Genomic DNA, 17,337 nt, shown 5'->3' with positions numbered 1-17,337 from the left:
TGTTCACCAAGATGAGTTTCCCCATGACGTGGTATAATACATCGCGATGCTTCAGTGTTTCCATCACTACTTAGTTCCCACGTGGTCAAGTACCATGTGTTTGTAACAACCTTTCAGTATATTCATACTGTACTCGCACAGGCTAGACGTACACAAACACACGTGCCTTCCAAGCTCCTACGACAAGAGCAAGGATACAAAGATGACAAAGTCCCTAACCAACGCCATGCTAATACACACGCTTCCACGGTCGTAGCCTGTGAGTGCAAAAACTATGCCTGTCCTGATCAATAACATGCCAACATCCTACATGCTATACCGCGATGCCCGATAAGAAACACCTATGTACGCCTGTTGAACCTGAAATAATATGCCTAACCTGGTAGGTGGACATTGAGTGGTCGCAAAAAGAGCATATTCAAACCAAACGACTGTCAACATGCTCAACCGATACTGCTTCATGTCTTCATCTTGCCAAGGAAGCCATCGAGGTCAAACTCCTCCTCGTACTGCTTCTCGTCCCAGAGATCTCCGAGCTCATCCAAGAAGCCCTTCTTGCCCTTCTCTCTCAGCGCACCTGTCGCGTCCACAGCATCATTTTCATCGATACCCGTGCCGTCGTCCTTTGCATTGCTGGGTGGCGCCGGTAGTGCGGCAGGGTCGTTGGAGTCGGCGGAGACGTTGAAGAGATCGAGAATCTGATCCGTTTGCATGGATTGTAGACCGGCGTTTTGCTGGTTCACGACTGTGGAAGCTACGTCGATCTTGAAGCGTTGGAGACTGGAAAAATTAGTTAGAAGGACTTCTTGGGTATTGGGGGTTCGAAATACTTACTTCAAGATCTTTTCTTCCAAGGTGCCCCGCGTCACGATTCGGTACACGTTCACGACCTTCTTCTGACCGATACGATGGGCGCGGTCCATAGCTTGAATGTCTTTCTGTGGATTCCAATCGTGCTCAACGAAGATGACGGTATCGGCACCAGTCAAATTGAGACCTAGACCACCGACACTGGTTGTCAGGAGCAAAACATCGTACGAGGGATCAGTGTTGAATTTGTTGACAATCTCCTGGCGTTTGGTAGCCTCGACACCACCATCGAGACGCATGAACTGCACAGAAGGAAGAAGCTTTTCGAGTACGTTATGCTGGACCATATCCAGCATCTCCTTCATTTGACAGAAGACGAGGGCGCGATGCTGAGAGACAGCTTCTGGTAGGTCGCCATTAGCGGCGGCAGACTTGTCACTAACAACGTCAGATGCACCGATACCGCAGTCGACAAGCAAATCCTTTAGGGCGCCTAGCTTGGGTGCGTGCACGATGTCGTCGATCGTGGTGTTGTGCTTCTTGAGATACTGCTGGGTAGGCTCATAAGCTTTGTTGGTAGGACCCTTGACAACGAGTGAAGGCGAATTGCAAAGCTTCTTCATGTACTGTAGAGCCTGGAAGATATGTTGCTTGCTCTCACGATCGGCGTTGCCAGCCTTGGACTGAATCTCCTTGCCCTGGCGCTTAGTGAAGTCGTCGAAGAGATTACGTTGCAATTCAGATAGATCACAGTAGTAATTCTGCAGAATCTTGGGTGGCAGGTCATCAAGTACTTCCTCCTTGAGACGACGAAGAAGGAATGGGAGCACTTGCTTGTGTAGAGCTTCGATTGCAAGCGCACCTCTCTCTTGCTCCTTCGACGAGCTCTTGGCGAATCTGGAGGCAGCGATGGGCTTTGCGAAACGCTCCTGGAAGACCTTCTCGGTACCGAGGAAACCGGGCATGAGGAAATCGAAGAGTGACCAGAGCTCGAGCACATTATTTTGAATGGGTGTACCGGAGAGAATGAGACGATGGTTTGATTGGAACTGCTTGACGGCCTGGCTGGTCTTCGACTTGGAATTCTTAATCAGATGACCTTCGTCAAGTACGCAGTAATTCCAGGTAATGGGCTTAAGAATGTCCGCATCGTTCCTGCAAATATCGTACGAAGTAATGACGATGTCCACCTTGTCGAGCTGGTTCCTGTGCTGACCACGAATGGGTGGAGAACCAACATAAGCGACGCAACTGAGGAAGGGTGCATATTGCCGGATCTCCTGCTGCCAATGACCAGACAGTGTAGGCGGACATACGATGAGAGATGGCAGGCGTCGGAAGTTTGGATCGCCAGTTTTTGCAAACTCGTCTGCGCGTATGTGATGATCACTAGCCACCATGCACAGTGTTTGTAATGTTTTACCGAGACCCATGTCGTCGCAAAGGATACCGTGAAGATTGTAACGGTTGAGGAAGGCCAACCAGTTGACACCTTCCTGTTGGTATGAACGAAGCGTCGCCTTGATACCGACAGGAATTTCGAAAGGCTCCACCTTCTTCGCATCGAGCATCTGAGCAACGAATTTTCGTTCTCGGTCTCGGCCCTTGAGGAGAGAGTCTGGAAGACCCGGTGGGTCAGGGATACCAGACTCAAGCGGTACGAGCTTGACCAGTGTGGCAAAACTGGTTGTAGCAAGCAACCGTACATCGTTGTCTGAGTCGCTCATACGACCAAGAACAGGGGTGATAAGGAAGATGACGTATGGTAGGATGGCGTCTTCCATGACATGAATGAGATGGTAGATGCACTCGATGGCTCCTTGGCGGGCGTGCACGTTGCCACCATCGCTGATGGTCGGTAGAACGTTCTCGACAAGCATCGTCACACCTTCCACAGACATGACGCTGCAGATGGTAGCGAAGCACTTGGCAGCTGCGTACCGCAAAACGTACAGCTTGCTCTGGAGAGCCTTTGCAATGAGTGGAAGCAGATCCTTGACAAAGCCTCTGACACTTGGGTGGAAGCTACCGACCAGGGCACGTAGAGTCGACAAAGCATCAACGACTTCCTGGCCAAAGACACCATCTTCGTTGAAAATGTGCGCTGGAAGAGTGGCCTCGGTGAAAGCGTCCTTGATGGGTCGTTCAATCAGGTCCTTGAGGATGGGGACCTTCTCGAAGATCTCAGCGCCGAAACTCTCGACAACCTTCTCCAAACCCTCTCGTGCACCACGCTTGGTGATCCTAGCGGCTCGTGACTCCTCTGCAAAGCGAGCAGCGTCCGGGTGGTCGCGCACGTCTTCATCCTTCTTGAGAGTAAGAATGCCTGTTTCGATATGTGACTGTCCGGCAAACTCGGGTGTTTCAGCTGTTTCCATGCAGTAAAACTTGACCAAGTTTCCGACAACTTTGTTAACTACGCCAGATCTCTTCGCGTTGACCAAAAAGACGATGTAGCCCGCAACAGCAGCCGCTGAGCGTTTCTGTAGCTCGACGTTCTCCTCCTTCTTGACGCTGTCCATCATAGCCTTGATTGGTGGGGATGGCTTCCTCGGGGGTGAGTTGAGCGCCACCAGTGCACCGGCTGCAGCAGCCTTTATACGGACATCGCGCTCTTCCTTGATATCCTTGGCCTCTTGGATACTCGATTCTACCTCCTTGCGTGCTGTTTCCAGGTTTGTTCCGGCAACCATGCGGGCTGACGGTGTCATTCCCTTCTTGAGTTTCTCATACTGCACATTGAGCAGCTTCTCGGCATCGGCGACACCAAAAGCATAGTGGTTCGCATTTGGCATGCCCTGGACAAGAGCAGCAATCGTTGGCAGATTTTGCACATGTGCTTCGTGGAAGATGCTCAGCAAAGAGTGACACTGTGTTCGAACGATTTGTAGTTTCGGCACGAGATCCTCGTAGGCGGCTGGTCTTTCGCCTTCGACGATAGGTAGGAGGGCCTGAACGAACGATTCAGCCAAGGCATCTTTGGTCGCCAAATTCTTTCCGAATTCCTCGATGATGATCGCGCCCGTCAATTGGGTTGACGCATTGGGAGAAGAGAGAGGCTTCAATAGTCTAGATTTGAAGGCCTCCAACCTCAGTTCCTCAGGCCACGCTCCCATCGCTTTGCCAAGAGCCTGTGCTGCAGAGGTCCTGGAGCGAATCATCACGTCCGCTCCGATGAGTTCCAGATCGCCAGTAATCATATGTCCGTCGACGTTGTGACTTTGGGAAGTTGGAGTAGGCGTTGACATGTCATCCTTTCCGTGGCGAGACTTCTTCCTCTTCCGAGCCGGCTCACCAGCATCTGGCGGAGATGATTTACGACTCGGCTCAGAGTCTGGTGGCGGGCCCATGGCTTGCCCAGAAGGTTTGATGAGTAGTGACTTATTCAGCGATATCGGATGACGAGAAACTCCGATAGGCGTCAGGGTGAGGGGGATCACAGCATCTAGTATGGGCTCCATATGAGTGGCCAGCTGGTTACCCAGGGCCTCCACGATAGCGTTCCAAAGCTGGAGAGAGAGCTTCAGCACGCCCTCGTTGCGTTCGAGCAGGATGTTCTGGAAAACAAGCTGTAATGCCTTGCTGTCTACCCAACTGTCTGCACCTTCGCTCTGGATATTGAGGAAAGTAATCAGAGCACGCAATACCGCCGCGCGAACACTGGTGATTGTATGGCGTAGGAATGGGAAGAGTCGAGGCACCAGTTCGTGAAATGATTGACTTGGGTCCTGTCGTGCGTTGGCTTGCATGGCTTCTAAGACTTGAGGAAAGCCACAAAGCTTCGCCAGCAGATCCATGATGAAACCAGTGCTCGCGCTCAGGTCATCTTGTAAGCTGGAGAGACACGACCAGACTACGTTCATCAACCCTTCGAGTGATTTGGGACGCATCTCGATAAACTCCTTAGCGACCGGGATAAGAGTCGCTGCACTGATTGCTCGAACATCGTCGTCGGAATTGCTTAAACCGCTGATAACTGCAGCGAGTACCCCATCCAATAAAGTACCATCTTCTAGGAGCAGATCGTTCCTAACGGCGACAAGATACCGTAAACCAATCATACCACCTTGACATAAGGCCCATGGTGCGCTTAGAGGGTTAGTGTCGAGGGGAAGGTTGTGATTGATGATCAGGCGGTTGAGGACCTGAAATGTTGCGAGAACGTTGTCGCGAGACATGTATTGCAGCAATGAACCAAGGGCTTGTCCAGCCGTCTCGCGAATGGGCGCGATGGCATTATCGCCAGTGAAGTCCGCAAAGCGGTCAAGCATGAAGATGCAGATCATGCGACATGCTAAATCGTTGAGCCATCGCTGGTTGAGCCGATCATTCTCAGTCCGACTGAGACCCTTCCGTCTGCCAGCACCACCGCCGTGGATACGAAGAATCTCTCTAAGACCCATTGCGGCACCATGACGTACCTCCCAAGTGTAGTCAAATAACTCAACAGAGAGATACGCACACACGCGCTCGAATGGCCATTCCAATCCGGCCTCTTCAGCCTCAGTCTGGAACGATGACTTCTCTGCCACTGGCGCGCCCTTGAACTCTTTGACGAATTTCGCATCGTCGTCCCCACCGTTGCGCTCGAGTGAGAAGTAGTCGTTCATGGGTTCGTCTTCGTCGCCGTTCTCCGATTTCTCAAATTTGAGGGCCACGGGGTGTGGGCGTACCGGCGTCTCAACAAGGTCTGGTTGTGAGTCTTTTCGTGAATTTGAGTTGAAGTCGACGACTTGTACTTTGTTAGTACCTCCGGCAGCTTGCCTCTTGTTCTTGCGCCGTAGGGCATTTTGTTGACGCTTGCTAAGCCCTTTACCATCAGGTGTGCCTGCAGTAGGAGAACTGGCATTGTTCATGCTATCTGATCGTGAAACATTGGTGTCGATGCGATTTATAGCAGGTGTTTTGGGAGCCGGCGTTTGCGGCATCAGCTCTTGGGGTGGTGTAAGGTCCTCAACCCATGCGCCTTCGAAGCCGAGACGCTTGAGCAGGGTACTCTTTTGGTACTCTAGTCGTTCAGCAGGATCCATGGCTGCAAGCTTGTAATCATGTTCCTTTGTTCCGAGAGAAGCTAGGACTTTGCCAAACTTGAGGATGGAAGGCAAGTCAAGTGTAGCAAGATCGAGCCCGTCGGTGAGCGGTGGTAGAGTGCTGTCGCCATTCTCCTCCTTCTTGACCGACGCGCCGTTGGTATCCTCAGACTTGATTTCGCCATTTGAATCTGACTGGCCTTCCGGTTTGACAGGCCCCTCGGGATCCTCTGCGTTGGGGTCGAATTTGTCGGCATTGGCGGCGATGCCTCCTATGGCCTTGGCAGCAGCAACTCGAGTTTCCCAGCTTTTGGATCGCAGGTAGGGAATGACTCGAGTAAGAAGATTAAAAAGTTCGTCGGGATGTTGTTTTTGGACGTCGGCGAGCTGGTCTGCTGCTGTGTTTCGGATTAATGCTGTGCTGCCGGTCTCGAGGAGCCTTGGCGTGGGTTAGCGAGAGTCAGAAAGTGTCGAGTAAGGCAAGGCTGTCGAGGCAAGATAAACCTGTCGCAAAAGACTGCAACTGTAGTGTATCAAGTTGCGAAGAGCATGCAAGATGTTGCGACCGGGTATACTTACGTTACGAGACGGTCCAATCTGGTGGCACTATCAAAGCGTTAGCGCGTCATGCATGCATCGATGCGATATGCGACATACCTCATGTTTGCGCCGCAGGATGAACAGCCAGGCTCGCAAGTGGAGCGCAACCGGAAGAATTAGAAATTACTAGGCGCCCGCAGGCGTGGCCATTGAAGCACTGAGCACGGCAAATGATGTTGGGCTATGTAGTCAGAGGTGTGTATGCGAGTCACGTGACGGAGTGGTAACTCGATGCGGTGCCGGGAGCGCGTTCGGAGAAGGTGGGCTGCGGGCCTATCTAAGAGAATGAACAGGTCATTAAGTAGGCTGGATCACCACCAGGAACGGGCTAGTGCGGTGGCCCGAGCGTCCCGTTTCAGGGAGTAGAGGGAAATTTTTGCAACATCAACGGCGCCGGCCAGAGTGATGCATGTACAAACAGAGTGCATGTCCTCACTGTCCAGGTCGTCTACCGAGTGCGAGACATATTTTGATGCTTATCGGGCGTGGTGCGATGAACTGCGCCGGTCGCGACTGCCTTTGAAAGCAATGTGGCCTCTGCGCTAGCCGGATCCATCACCGCCTCATGTGTACGCACCAACGCGCCTGCTCAAAGACCAACTTCCAACATCTCCACTCCTCCACCTACTCATAATCATATACGATGATCGCATTCGTCGTCGCGTCAATTTCGCGACAGCACTCTGTGCATTCAGTACACGACATACAACTCCCAGTCCCAGCGTGACTCTACGCGTCTTTGTTGTCACCCGGCTAGGCTACCATCATTTCTGACAGCCAGCCAGAGCTCTCCGGTGCCCTGGTGGCTTGCAAGGCTGCCCACCGGTAAGCCCTTGACCACTTTTTGCCCATCGCAGCAGCCGCAAACAGTGCAGCCCTTTCCGTGTCGCCTTCTGCTCTATTCGACACGAATCAAACGCGACAATTCTGATATCCGTGGCAAGGCGGATGTACCGGACGGACCCAACCTCTCGCTTGAACTGATCTGCATGAAGCGCTGCAGCTAGCGCATACCTGCATCGACATCATCTGGGGATATCGTTCTTCTACATGTCTTCCTTTTTTCTATTGATTATTCTGTCTTCTGGCCCCAGCGCTCCCCCATGGGAATTCGACGTTTTCCCCGCAGCATTTGCGTGTTGAACGTGTAATTTCGAAGTGGAGTCCAACGAACGCAGGTCCAACGCTTTTCGTGCTACGCGAATTGCCCTCCATGTCATTGGTACCGCGCCTGTGGCTGGCTGCAGACAGCGGTCCGCGATACGCCCGTGCTTGACCACTATTTCTATTCGTAAACAATGCGCGAAGCTCTAGCGCAACGCCTGGATCGCATTCTCGAGCAAGAGCCAGGAACGTGTGGTACACCAAAATATCCGTCGTCGTGAGGTTGCGCGCTGCGATAACACTTCGCCGCTCAAGGCCGTATTTGCTGCTTACCAGTCATGATGTTGTCGCGTGACATTACAGCATCATACTTTAGTCATGGTCATTGTGGTACTGCTCGGCTTCTGCTCCATGTTCCGCACGCACACTACTGGTCATTGGACACTCGTCATCATCAGATTTCATGATTATTCACGTGCGCAGGTATTGCCCTTGCATCTTTACAGCGCTTAACTCATCGGCGTCGACTCGAATTTGAACCACATTAATAGCAACACTGTTACACCATAAGCAAACCATCGTATTACACTGCTACAGCGTCAGCCCTAGCATGGGCGTGCCCTTGCACATGACAGACAATTTCAGTACTTTCAGAAAACTGCTTCGGACATGACAAGTATCTGAGGAGGCAAGTAGCGTTCGATCTCGTTATTTCTCTGTGCCGTGATAGAGGAACATGATGGCAGTCTACCAAACTTTGGAAGAGCACGCACCGGCCATGAGCCCCCGTCAAGTCATTTTGGTATTGAATAGCCAAGTTCTGGAACGTACAATGGATGCGAGAGTTGAATCGGATGATTTATATACCCAACTCCTATCAGAGGCGCCAAAATGGAGAAGCATAGCATAGTCTTCAAAAGTTTCCGCTGATGTTATCAGCGTAGGTTACTGCACATATCTCCAGAATAATAAGTCCACTCTATAACAGCTTTGGAGTCATTCAATTACTATTCAGGCATGATTATCATTTCATCATCTTCCCAACTTGGGCACTTGCACATCATCTAGTTCTCCTGGCTGTTTAGCTCTGCTACACGTGCGATAGCAGCGTCAATGGCGCTAGGTTTTATGTTAGATCATGCTTCTGGGATAAAGGTGATGACTTACTCTGTGTCAGGAGAATCGGAGAAAAGCAGAGTCTGCAAATCTGCTCTTGCAACAGCGATGCGTGCTGCAAGAGAGCCCATGGTCGGCTGGCCGTTTTCGTTCTCTCGTCCTGCGTTACCTTCCGACACAGTACCGGCGTTATCCCCTGTGTCTTCTCCATGTTCATCTTGGCCGGCGGCAGCAGCAAGAGTATTTCTGGATTGCGCTCGAGCAATATCAGTGCCTGCCGCAATAACTGCATCCACGGTAGCTTGGAGCCTCTGGATTTGTTGAGTGAGGTCCGATGAGAAAGCGTTGCGTCTTCCTCCCCGAGCTCCAGAGGATACAGGTACGGTACGTAGTTCGTGAGCGACCTCGTTGGTCAAATGATCCTGGCACCAATATAGCCGATCGGACTTGGGACTCGTAACCTCAGTAGGCTGACTGGCTATATATAGGCTCATTCTGCTTTTCTGGAATTTTGCATAAGTGTCGAAGCCCTGAGAACGCATGTAGTAGCATAGACGTAGTGCATCCTTGGCTTGTGGATGCTTGTCTTCCGCTATATTTTCCGTCCAGTAGTAAGCTTGTCGGACAGTGAGTGTATCGGATGCATGAAGACCTAACCACTGCAGCAGTTGGAGCTGTATTCTGATATACGCCAGGCTTCTCACGGTATCCTCTGCCTCGTCTGTTTCATTGTAGGTGGTCTTGGGTAGCATGGAAACGAGCGTAGTGACAGGCTTCTTCGGTCCTCGCTGCGGGGCCGTGACGTTGTTCTCGTGAGGTATAGGAGGTGTGGACATGACTCCAGTAGGTGGTGCGAGTGGTTGAAAACTGTGGTTGTGTGGTGTTGTGGACATACGAGAGGGTAATGCAAGCTCTTGACGTGAAACCTGGGTGAGCTCTTGTTCCATACCTGGGGTATCCATACCTGGGATATCTATGAGTTGTACAGGAGTTTCGGAATGGACGTGATTGGAACGGTGAACATCTGTGAGTCCAGTATCGGCGCTGTTGTTATCGGCCATTTCGAGGAAGTCTATTTATCTAATTGGGTTGTTTGGCTATGAAAACGGTGGGCCTTACTGACGGCGGAATAACATGAATTAGATGAAGTATAATAGATCGAGTGGGCGATTGCGTGAAAGAAGGATATGAGGGGCGCCAAGAACTACTTCGCGGGTAGGTACGAAGAAGCGCTGCTTTCTAGGAGCGGTGTGAAGCCAATAGTGAGTGATGAAAGCACAAAGAAGAACACAGCGGTACACAGATATCTGAACAAGATGTATGAGGCGGGCTCAAGGCACCGTTGATGGCACAACTACAATAGTATAAGAGTAAACGAATGCGTCTAACTCAAACAAAAATACGGACATAAACGTGGACAACTCAAATGCAATAGTACTGATGCTAGGAAAACACGAGAAGATTAGATTCCTCTGGTGTACTTCGACCACCATGAGCTTCGATCGAACCTTGTAGCCCGTGCAATTAAGAAGTCTTACTCGGTTCCACGTCCGAATGCTCCGTGTGGCACATCACCCCATGCCTCTCTTCTCTCACTCAGGGCATGCACAGAAAGTAAAAATAGCTCTTCAGCAAGCGGTAACAAGTGACAGAGACGAGAACGCAAGTATGAGATCAGAAAAGCGCTAGGAAGTCACCGCTCCAAGGATGTAAGGTGAGAATCGCTTCGAAACGTACCGAGAAGTAGTCTAGATCAAGCTGGACTCTGTTTCGAGCATCGAAAAGCTCTGGGTACGCATTGCACTATCTCGCACGGATTCTAACTGTGACTATGCGGGATTGCGCTGTGGTGTCGCGGCTCGTTTGTGTCTACCTAGGTACTGTTTAGCCTTCATCTCGGCTATTCACTACAACTTAGGAATCTCTTTCTCAGTAGTAGTTTGCGTGAAACTCTAAAATTGTGCTCAACACGCGTGCAGTTGTTCTCATGGCATGAATGTGGTAGTCGTGAGTTCCAGCTGTGCGGCCTGCTGCTAGCTTCGCTTCACATGTCTAATCGCACCGAACCCAACCAACACAATCTTAGATTCCATCAACCAATCATACCAAGCGCACCAGACATCCAGTTCCAGAGTCTAGACGCCCTTGGCCCTGTCTGGATACTTGAATGGCGGATATCCAGCCAAGAGATACGTCCGACGTGCAGGTTTCCACGCGGGACGATCAGTTGGCCTCGATTTCATGGTTCAGATGACGTATAGCGCAACACCATCTTGCGCAATAACCCTGTCTACATGCCACCACAGCGGGCCACAAACTTGTAACGAGCACGGTGCAAGTGATCGAGGATGAGATCACCGCTGGCGCAGATGGCGTACACACGGGATGTACAAGCGGAGTATATATGTCGGCTGCCCGATCTGGGTGTTGGCTTGCACATGCAAATACCCACAACCTGAGCGAACCCTACGGACAGTTTACATTGCTATCTTTACCTTGAATACAATCAACACAAAATAACATTCCCAAAATGACAGACCAAAACAAAGGATCACAAAAAACCTACAAGGAGGCTGCAGGGGAGTACTACAACCAGAAGTACGAGACATGGATGCCATGGATCGAGGATCAGTACCTGAAGTGGTTCACCAAGGATAACAAGGCTTCTTACGCTACCAAACGTACGTCTATTCTAGTTTAATCTCGTCTTGCCATATCACATGTCCCTAACACATCGCCTAAAGAGAACCTCGACAAGACCAAAGTCACAGGCGTATCCCAGGTCGACAACCTCCAAGACGGTGTGAACGGCCTCGTCGGCGGCCAAGTTGGCAAAGGAGGAATCGCACAACCCCTCGGTGACGCCGTCTCCAAAGAGGGTATCAATCGTGCTGAACGCGGCGGCAAGGATGAACAAGGCAAGCCCATCGAGGGACAAGGCCCACTGGGTGGCTATGGCCAGAGTGCTGCGGATGGAGTGAAGGGCGGTGCGAGCAGTGTTGCAGGAGGCGCGAAGAGCGCTGGGGGTTACGTTGGAGGCATGTTTGGTGGTGGTAAGGGAGAGCAGAAGAAGTAGAGAGGTAGAGGCAGGTGATATGATACCACGATCCATAGGATTTTTACTCTAGGCAGACCAAACTGAACAGTTTTGTGCTGGATTTCGTAGTTTTATGCTTGGAATTTATCTTCCGTAGTAATACATATATACTCTCCGGTCGTTGTTGCATCGTTCGTTGGCTTACAGGAAAACCTCCCTCATATCATCAAGACGTTGACATGGAGGATCTCTACACTACGACGTCGCGTGTGCATCCACGTCTACCACGGTGCCTTCCCCCTCTTCCACCCCAAATAGCTTCAAGCAGTTTCCTCTCTTGAACATCCTCGCGCAATCTACAGCATTCGGTTGCCCCTTTTCTACATCCGCTCCCCCCTCATACAACACTCTAACAACGTCGTCATATCCCTTGAACACCGCGCCCGCAATAGGACTCTGACCTCTCCCGTTCAACACATTCGCGTCGGCGCCGCTATCTAAGAGCATCTTTGCAGTCTCGGGATTACCGTGGTACGATGCCAGCATGAGAAGTGTGTCGCCGGATGCATTGGTGAGGTTCTTGGGGATGCCGGCGCTGACGTATTGGGAAAGGGTAGATGTGTCCCCACTGCGGGCGAGGTCGAAGAGGCGCGCTGCTAAGTCGAGGGCAGCAGGTGGGAGTTCAGAGGGGGATCTGGAGTCAGGTGGGGCTTGGACGGCACCGTCGGTATCGGTTGCGCCTGTACCTGTGACTGCTGCTTGAGAGGCCTGTTGGCCATATGATTCTTCGTAGGACGGCATCTTCTATTCACTCTTTGGTGATGCGACTATACGGCGTAAAGTGAAGCAGATGAAGATGTTGCTTTGAATTAGTGTTGATGGCAGACCGCCTGCTGATATCGTGATTTACATGGTGAAAATCTAGAGCGCAGACGCTCAGTAAGAGTAAAGGCGCCATTAACCATCTCTCGAGCGTCGATGACGAAATTGATCCCGGTCGCGCTTTCCGAGCAGGAAACGCGCTAGTGGTCGCTGCACCGTTTGCTTGGCGGCCATCGCGACTTCCCCAGTGTCGTTCCATTGTTAAGTCGACGGTCTTCACCACAACCCGCATTACTGTGACGCCGCAAACAGAACACGACACTCGCATTGCCGTTGCGACCATGGCGTCACCACCACATATCCCACAGCTCAATGTCCCCGGTAGTCGCAAGCGCGGCAGCATATCCTCACACTCTGGCGCGCCCACCAAGAAGCGCAAACCCTCCAATCTCCGCAACGCATTCTCGCCAGACGCTGAATCAGTCGGAGGTTCCCCCCGCCAATACTCGCGTTCACCTTCCGTGGAAAGCAACATTACTACATCAGTCGTGAACGGCGCAGGAGGAAAGAAACGGCGGAAGAAGGGTGGAGACGGAGGTAGTGTCGCTGGCTCAAGTATAAGAGGAGGCAAAGGCGGCGACGGAAGAAGTGCAATCGGAGGTGAAGACGAAGATGGCGACGGAGAAGTAGAAGACGACGACGATGACGAGATGGGCGAGGAGATGGGTATGGAAATCGAAGGCGGCATGAGTGTTGAAGCACGAAGGAAACAAGAGAAGGAATACGAACGGTATGTTCCACCATCAACTTTCTGCTATCCAAACCCAGTTCACTAATTGCCAATGCGATGAACAGCATGCTAGAAGACTTCATGACCCCCGCCCAAATGGACCGCTACGCAACCTACCGCCGTATTCGCCTCAAGCGCGAAACAGTCCGTAAACTCGTCAATCAAACACTCTCCCAATCCGTACCTCAACCTATCATCATCGCCGTAACGTCCTACTCGAAAACTTTCATCGGTGAACTCATCGACCGCGCCCTCACGGTCCGCGACGAATGGTCCGCCGTCCGCACTCACTTGCTCAACCCAAATCTACCCGGTCCCATCCTAAGCCAGAGCTTAGTGAGACCAAGCGCTCATATCAAGGACGACAGGAATCGTCCCACCAACTCGGATATCACAAGTGCGGGATGGTATCCTGGCCAGGTTGATCGGTCTGAGAGTTTGTGGAAGGAGGCAGAGAAGGATGCTGGTTTGCAGGATAGGCTGAAAGCGTGTGATAAGGGACCACTTACACCGGCGCATTTGAGGGAGGCATTAAGGAGATACAAGAGGGATCGTGATGGTGGGGGTGCTGGCTTTGCGGGTATGAGTTTGGAAGGCGTGGAGAGGACTATGGGGAGGACGGGCGGGAAGAGATTGTTCAAGTGAGGGCATCTGTTTGTATTCCTTTCAAAGTACTGGGTTATTTTGGGTGCCACGGCGATTGGTACCGCCAAGCATAGCGACGGCGTTTGGGTATGGATATCACTAGCATAAGACTGCATGTTTTTACGGTGCAAGAATCGAAAAATCTGTCCAACATTGACAATAACACAAGTCAGTTGCCAAGTGAAATCTGTTTGGTCATTGCGGAAAGTCATACAATGTCACACGAAAGAACATATATTGTACTCAATACAAAGCATGAGCAGCATCAGGGGGTCATAAGTGGAAGTGGAAGTGAAACCTTCTCAGAGGCACTTTTGAAGAGCTACATTTATTCATAGCTATTCATCATTCCAGTCCATCCCAACCGAAGAGAGAACACCTTAGGAAATCATAACGCTAATCAACAACCATCTAGTTCTCGTGGAGGAGGTCGAGGAAGGTGTCAGCAGCAGGCTCGGGCTTGCTAGCCTCGAGCTTCTTCTGGCCCAACTTCTCCTTGGAGAAGGTAGCAGCGTATGGGTTGAGGCGGAGCTGCACCTGGAAGTTCTTGAGCGGGTTCTTCTTTTGTACGACACCACGCTTGGAGACGGCTCCACCACGGACGGGGCGGAGGACCTTCTGGACGTCGCTGGAGTTGATGATCTTGCTGAGGTCGGGCTGGCTCATCATGCTTGATGGGAGGAGGTAGTCCTTCTTGAGCGCGGAAGGCTCGGCGGTGGATCCGTAGACCTTGTCAAGGGCGCTGAAAGCAGATGAGGTCCAGACGATGAAGCGACCGAGGTGGCCACCGGGGGCGAGCTGGAGGAGGTTCAGGGAGTAGACAGATGAGGTCTCAACACCTGGGATGTTGCGGAAAGCAAGGACAAGCTCCTTGCCATCCTCGTCGGGGTTGTAGATGACCAAGGGACCACGGCGCTGCTTGTGGCGGCGGCCACGGAGCTTACCCTTACCAGCACGGAGCTTGCGGGAGTTCTTGGCCTTCTCGACATCGGCACCAGCACCGACAGCCTTCAACAGAGCGACGGCAGCGGAGGTCTTCTTGATAGCGGCATCGGCGAAAGCAGTCGATGAGATAACGAGGGGAACCTCAGGGACGGTGCTGATGGCGTGACCGCGGGCAAGGAGAAGAGCAGGGCTTCCTGAAGCAGCGAGCGCAGACGCGGTAGCGAAACGCTTCTGGTTCAGGTTGATCTTCTGGTGCCACTTGCGCCAGACCTTGGTGGGAGCGAACATGCGACCGGATCGGCACATGTTACCGAAAGCAGCCTGACCAGCACGGTGAGTACCTCCACCAGAGACACGGGGAATACGGGCGACAGCGCGACCAGTACCCCAGGACTCAGCAGAAGTTTGGTGACCAGCCTTCTCGGAGCTGCTTGTTGTTAGATCGAGCGATTGCGCAGCATGCGAGGTAGGCTTACACAGCGTATGGCTGGCGGCGGTTCTTGTTCATGCCAGTGTGCACCGCGTGGACGATGTCAGGGCGGATGGGTGCCTGTACGGATGGTTAACATTGCTCAGAGATAGCTTTGTAGTACGGAGCATGTGCTCAGAGGTACAGCAGAACCGTCGAAGCAGGTTGTGCATCGTCGAGAGACTGAGAGCCGGCAACCCAGAAAATGCGAGTTTTTGCAACAATTTCACGCCCGCACGTCATGGGAAGAAATCCGCCATATTCCAGGTCAATGCGAGCACTGCCCACTGCCACCCGCATCTTCGCTCTTTCAGATATCTTCCCATGTGTGCGTTGCTCCAACTGCCATTGTAGCCTCTCTCAGTCTCCCCCTCCAATTGCGGGTTGCGTCGTATCGCGAATTCGAATTGCGGCGGAACTAACCTTGAAGACATTGGGCACGGGGACGGTGTCCTTGGTGGCCTCGCCCTTGGCGGAGACGACGGTGACGGTTGGCCTCGACATGGTGGCTGTTGTGTATTGACCTGGTGGTTAGTTGTCGCGAGAGAAGATTCGAATCGTCAATGTTCTCGCTGAATTTCGACTCTCGCTTACCACTGGTGGTGTCGCGCTAGCCGTCTTGGGCTTGGCGTCATTGGTCGCTGCGTGCGAGCTGGAGCATCTTCACATGCATCGCACCAAGCGCTACGAACTTTGAAAACATATTGTAGTCCAAAGTCACATATCGAAAACCACTGTTACGGCTGTCTACTTTGAAGTGAGATGCTATCTTGAAATTCAGAAAACTGCAGATGTCTCCAGCATCTATGACTAGTCTCAAGACTGTTGTGCGGAGAGCATGAACGACAACTTAATAGAATGCTTTTACCTTGACAATGCTCATGGCGACGGGCTTGCAGATGACACATAACAAGTTCTGAGGATTTGTATGCAGAAGCTACATGTCTTGTCATGCGTCCTTTCTTTAGTGCAATTGACAGATCATGGGAGAGATGCATACTTCAAGGTCAGCACCATCAATAGGTACCCGCTGTGGAAATGAAGTTTGTAAACTGGCTCGGTCTTGTGATTCGTGGGGTATCTGAATCACTGTTTCCGTTCATACTCGATCATCTATCTACTTTGTCTTTAGTATCACTATAGTTTCAACCAGGAAGTTTACATAGGCGTCAGTCGTAGCCGTAGCGCTAGTCAATATCGGAGGCACGACTTTCATCTCTGTTATTGTTATTGGCATATTGTACTGTTGATGCCAGACACAAATCTAATTGAGTACCTCATGCGCGCAGTCGATATGGTGACGTGTTGCATTTCAAGTACTGTGTAAACATAGGGGCGCATTGAAGTAATTTGGCTATGTTGAGACACCAAGCACAACCAAACCTACGATCAGGTCAACCAACAATTATACAAGTGCTGGCACGTCCCTGCTTGTTGGTCGAAGACGTCGCATAGTATTAGGTTCCTCGGTCCGCGAGCACGATCGCAAACATCTGAACCTTACAGAGGCCCGTGATATATCACCCCTTATGTCGAAGAGTATGCTACTTGGTCCAACTAGCCCTAATAGCGGACGAACTAACATGTTCTACCACAGCTTCTATGATAGTCTGGTTGTTGTAAGGTCATGGCAGATAGCACGGTGATGGCACGTAGACTCGGGCCGTCTTAGGGGCCTTGTCCAGAGGCCAGAACACTCACGACGCTCGACTCAGTCGAGTGTACCATGTGCGTGGTAGCGAAGAGTTGGGCTCTGATCTCTCCACGTTGCAAATTGATAAGTATGGAAACCACCACTGAGTCGCTCAGTCAACCCTATCCCGATCTCAAGAGCACGTGCCCGTCAAGGTGAGGCGGAATGCACTGAGTCGGCGGATCTTCGCATGGATGCCTGTTTCGGTGTCGCGTTGCTTTTTTGGACGGATTCTGCCGGTGTCAAAGATGCTGAAACGCATTCGGTGTGGGCTGG

General features: G+C 51.7%; 6 protein-coding genes across 6 annotated transcripts; 2 read left to right on the top strand and 4 right to left on the bottom strand.

The window, feature by feature from the left end:
* Positions 1–458: 458 nt before the first annotated feature.
* J4E82_003649 (uncharacterized protein) lies at positions 459–6,502 on the bottom strand (the record flags this gene model as incomplete). Its single annotated transcript, XM_051729933.1, has 4 exons — positions 459–780; positions 835–6,279; positions 6,420–6,446; positions 6,498–6,502. 4 exons carry the CDS (start codon positions 6,500–6,502, stop codon positions 459–461), a joined length of 5,799 nt encoding a protein of 1,932 aa, XP_051590257.1.
* A 2,106-nt stretch (positions 6,503–8,608) lies between these two features.
* J4E82_003648 (uncharacterized protein) lies at positions 8,609–9,721 on the bottom strand (the record flags this gene model as incomplete). Its single annotated transcript, XM_051729932.1, has 2 exons — positions 8,609–8,663; positions 8,712–9,721. 2 exons carry the CDS (start codon positions 9,719–9,721, stop codon positions 8,609–8,611), a joined length of 1,065 nt encoding a protein of 354 aa, XP_051590256.1.
* Positions 9,722–11,190: 1,469 nt separating this feature from the next.
* On the top strand, positions 11,191–11,736 carry J4E82_003647 (uncharacterized protein; the record flags this gene model as incomplete). The annotated part of the gene is made up of 2 exons (XM_051729931.1): positions 11,191–11,341; positions 11,405–11,736. 2 exons carry the CDS (start codon positions 11,191–11,193, stop codon positions 11,734–11,736), a joined length of 483 nt encoding a protein of 160 aa, XP_051590255.1.
* A 216-nt stretch (positions 11,737–11,952) lies between these two features.
* J4E82_003646 (uncharacterized protein) lies at positions 11,953–12,498 on the bottom strand (the record flags this gene model as incomplete). The annotated part of the gene is made up of 1 exon (XM_051729930.1): positions 11,953–12,498. The coding sequence occupies one exon, from the start codon at positions 12,496–12,498 to the stop codon at positions 11,953–11,955; it is 546 nt and encodes a 181-aa protein (XP_051590254.1).
* A 362-nt stretch (positions 12,499–12,860) lies between these two features.
* Positions 12,861–13,954, top strand: J4E82_003645 (uncharacterized protein; the record flags this gene model as incomplete). Its single annotated transcript, XM_051729929.1, has 2 exons — positions 12,861–13,309; positions 13,375–13,954. 2 exons carry the CDS (start codon positions 12,861–12,863, stop codon positions 13,952–13,954), a joined length of 1,029 nt encoding a protein of 342 aa, XP_051590253.1.
* Positions 13,955–14,365: 411 nt separating this feature from the next.
* Positions 14,366–15,872, bottom strand: J4E82_003644 (uncharacterized protein; the record flags this gene model as incomplete). The annotated part of the gene is made up of 3 exons (XM_051729928.1): positions 14,366–15,326; positions 15,376–15,449; positions 15,792–15,872. The coding sequence occupies 3 exons, from the start codon at positions 15,870–15,872 to the stop codon at positions 14,366–14,368; spliced, it is 1,116 nt and encodes a 371-aa protein (XP_051590252.1).
* Between the last annotated feature and the right edge of the window lie 1,465 nt (positions 15,873–17,337).

The sequence above is a fragment of the Alternaria postmessia genome (genome assembly GCF_024291825.1).
Source record: "Alternaria postmessia strain BMP 2775 chromosome Unknown scaffold_16, whole genome shotgun sequence".
NCBI classification, from domain to species: domain Eukaryota; kingdom Fungi; phylum Ascomycota; class Dothideomycetes; order Pleosporales; family Pleosporaceae; genus Alternaria; species Alternaria postmessia.
The sequence above is the reverse complement of the archived record's forward strand: the minus strand, read 5'-3'. Positions and strand labels throughout refer to the sequence as shown.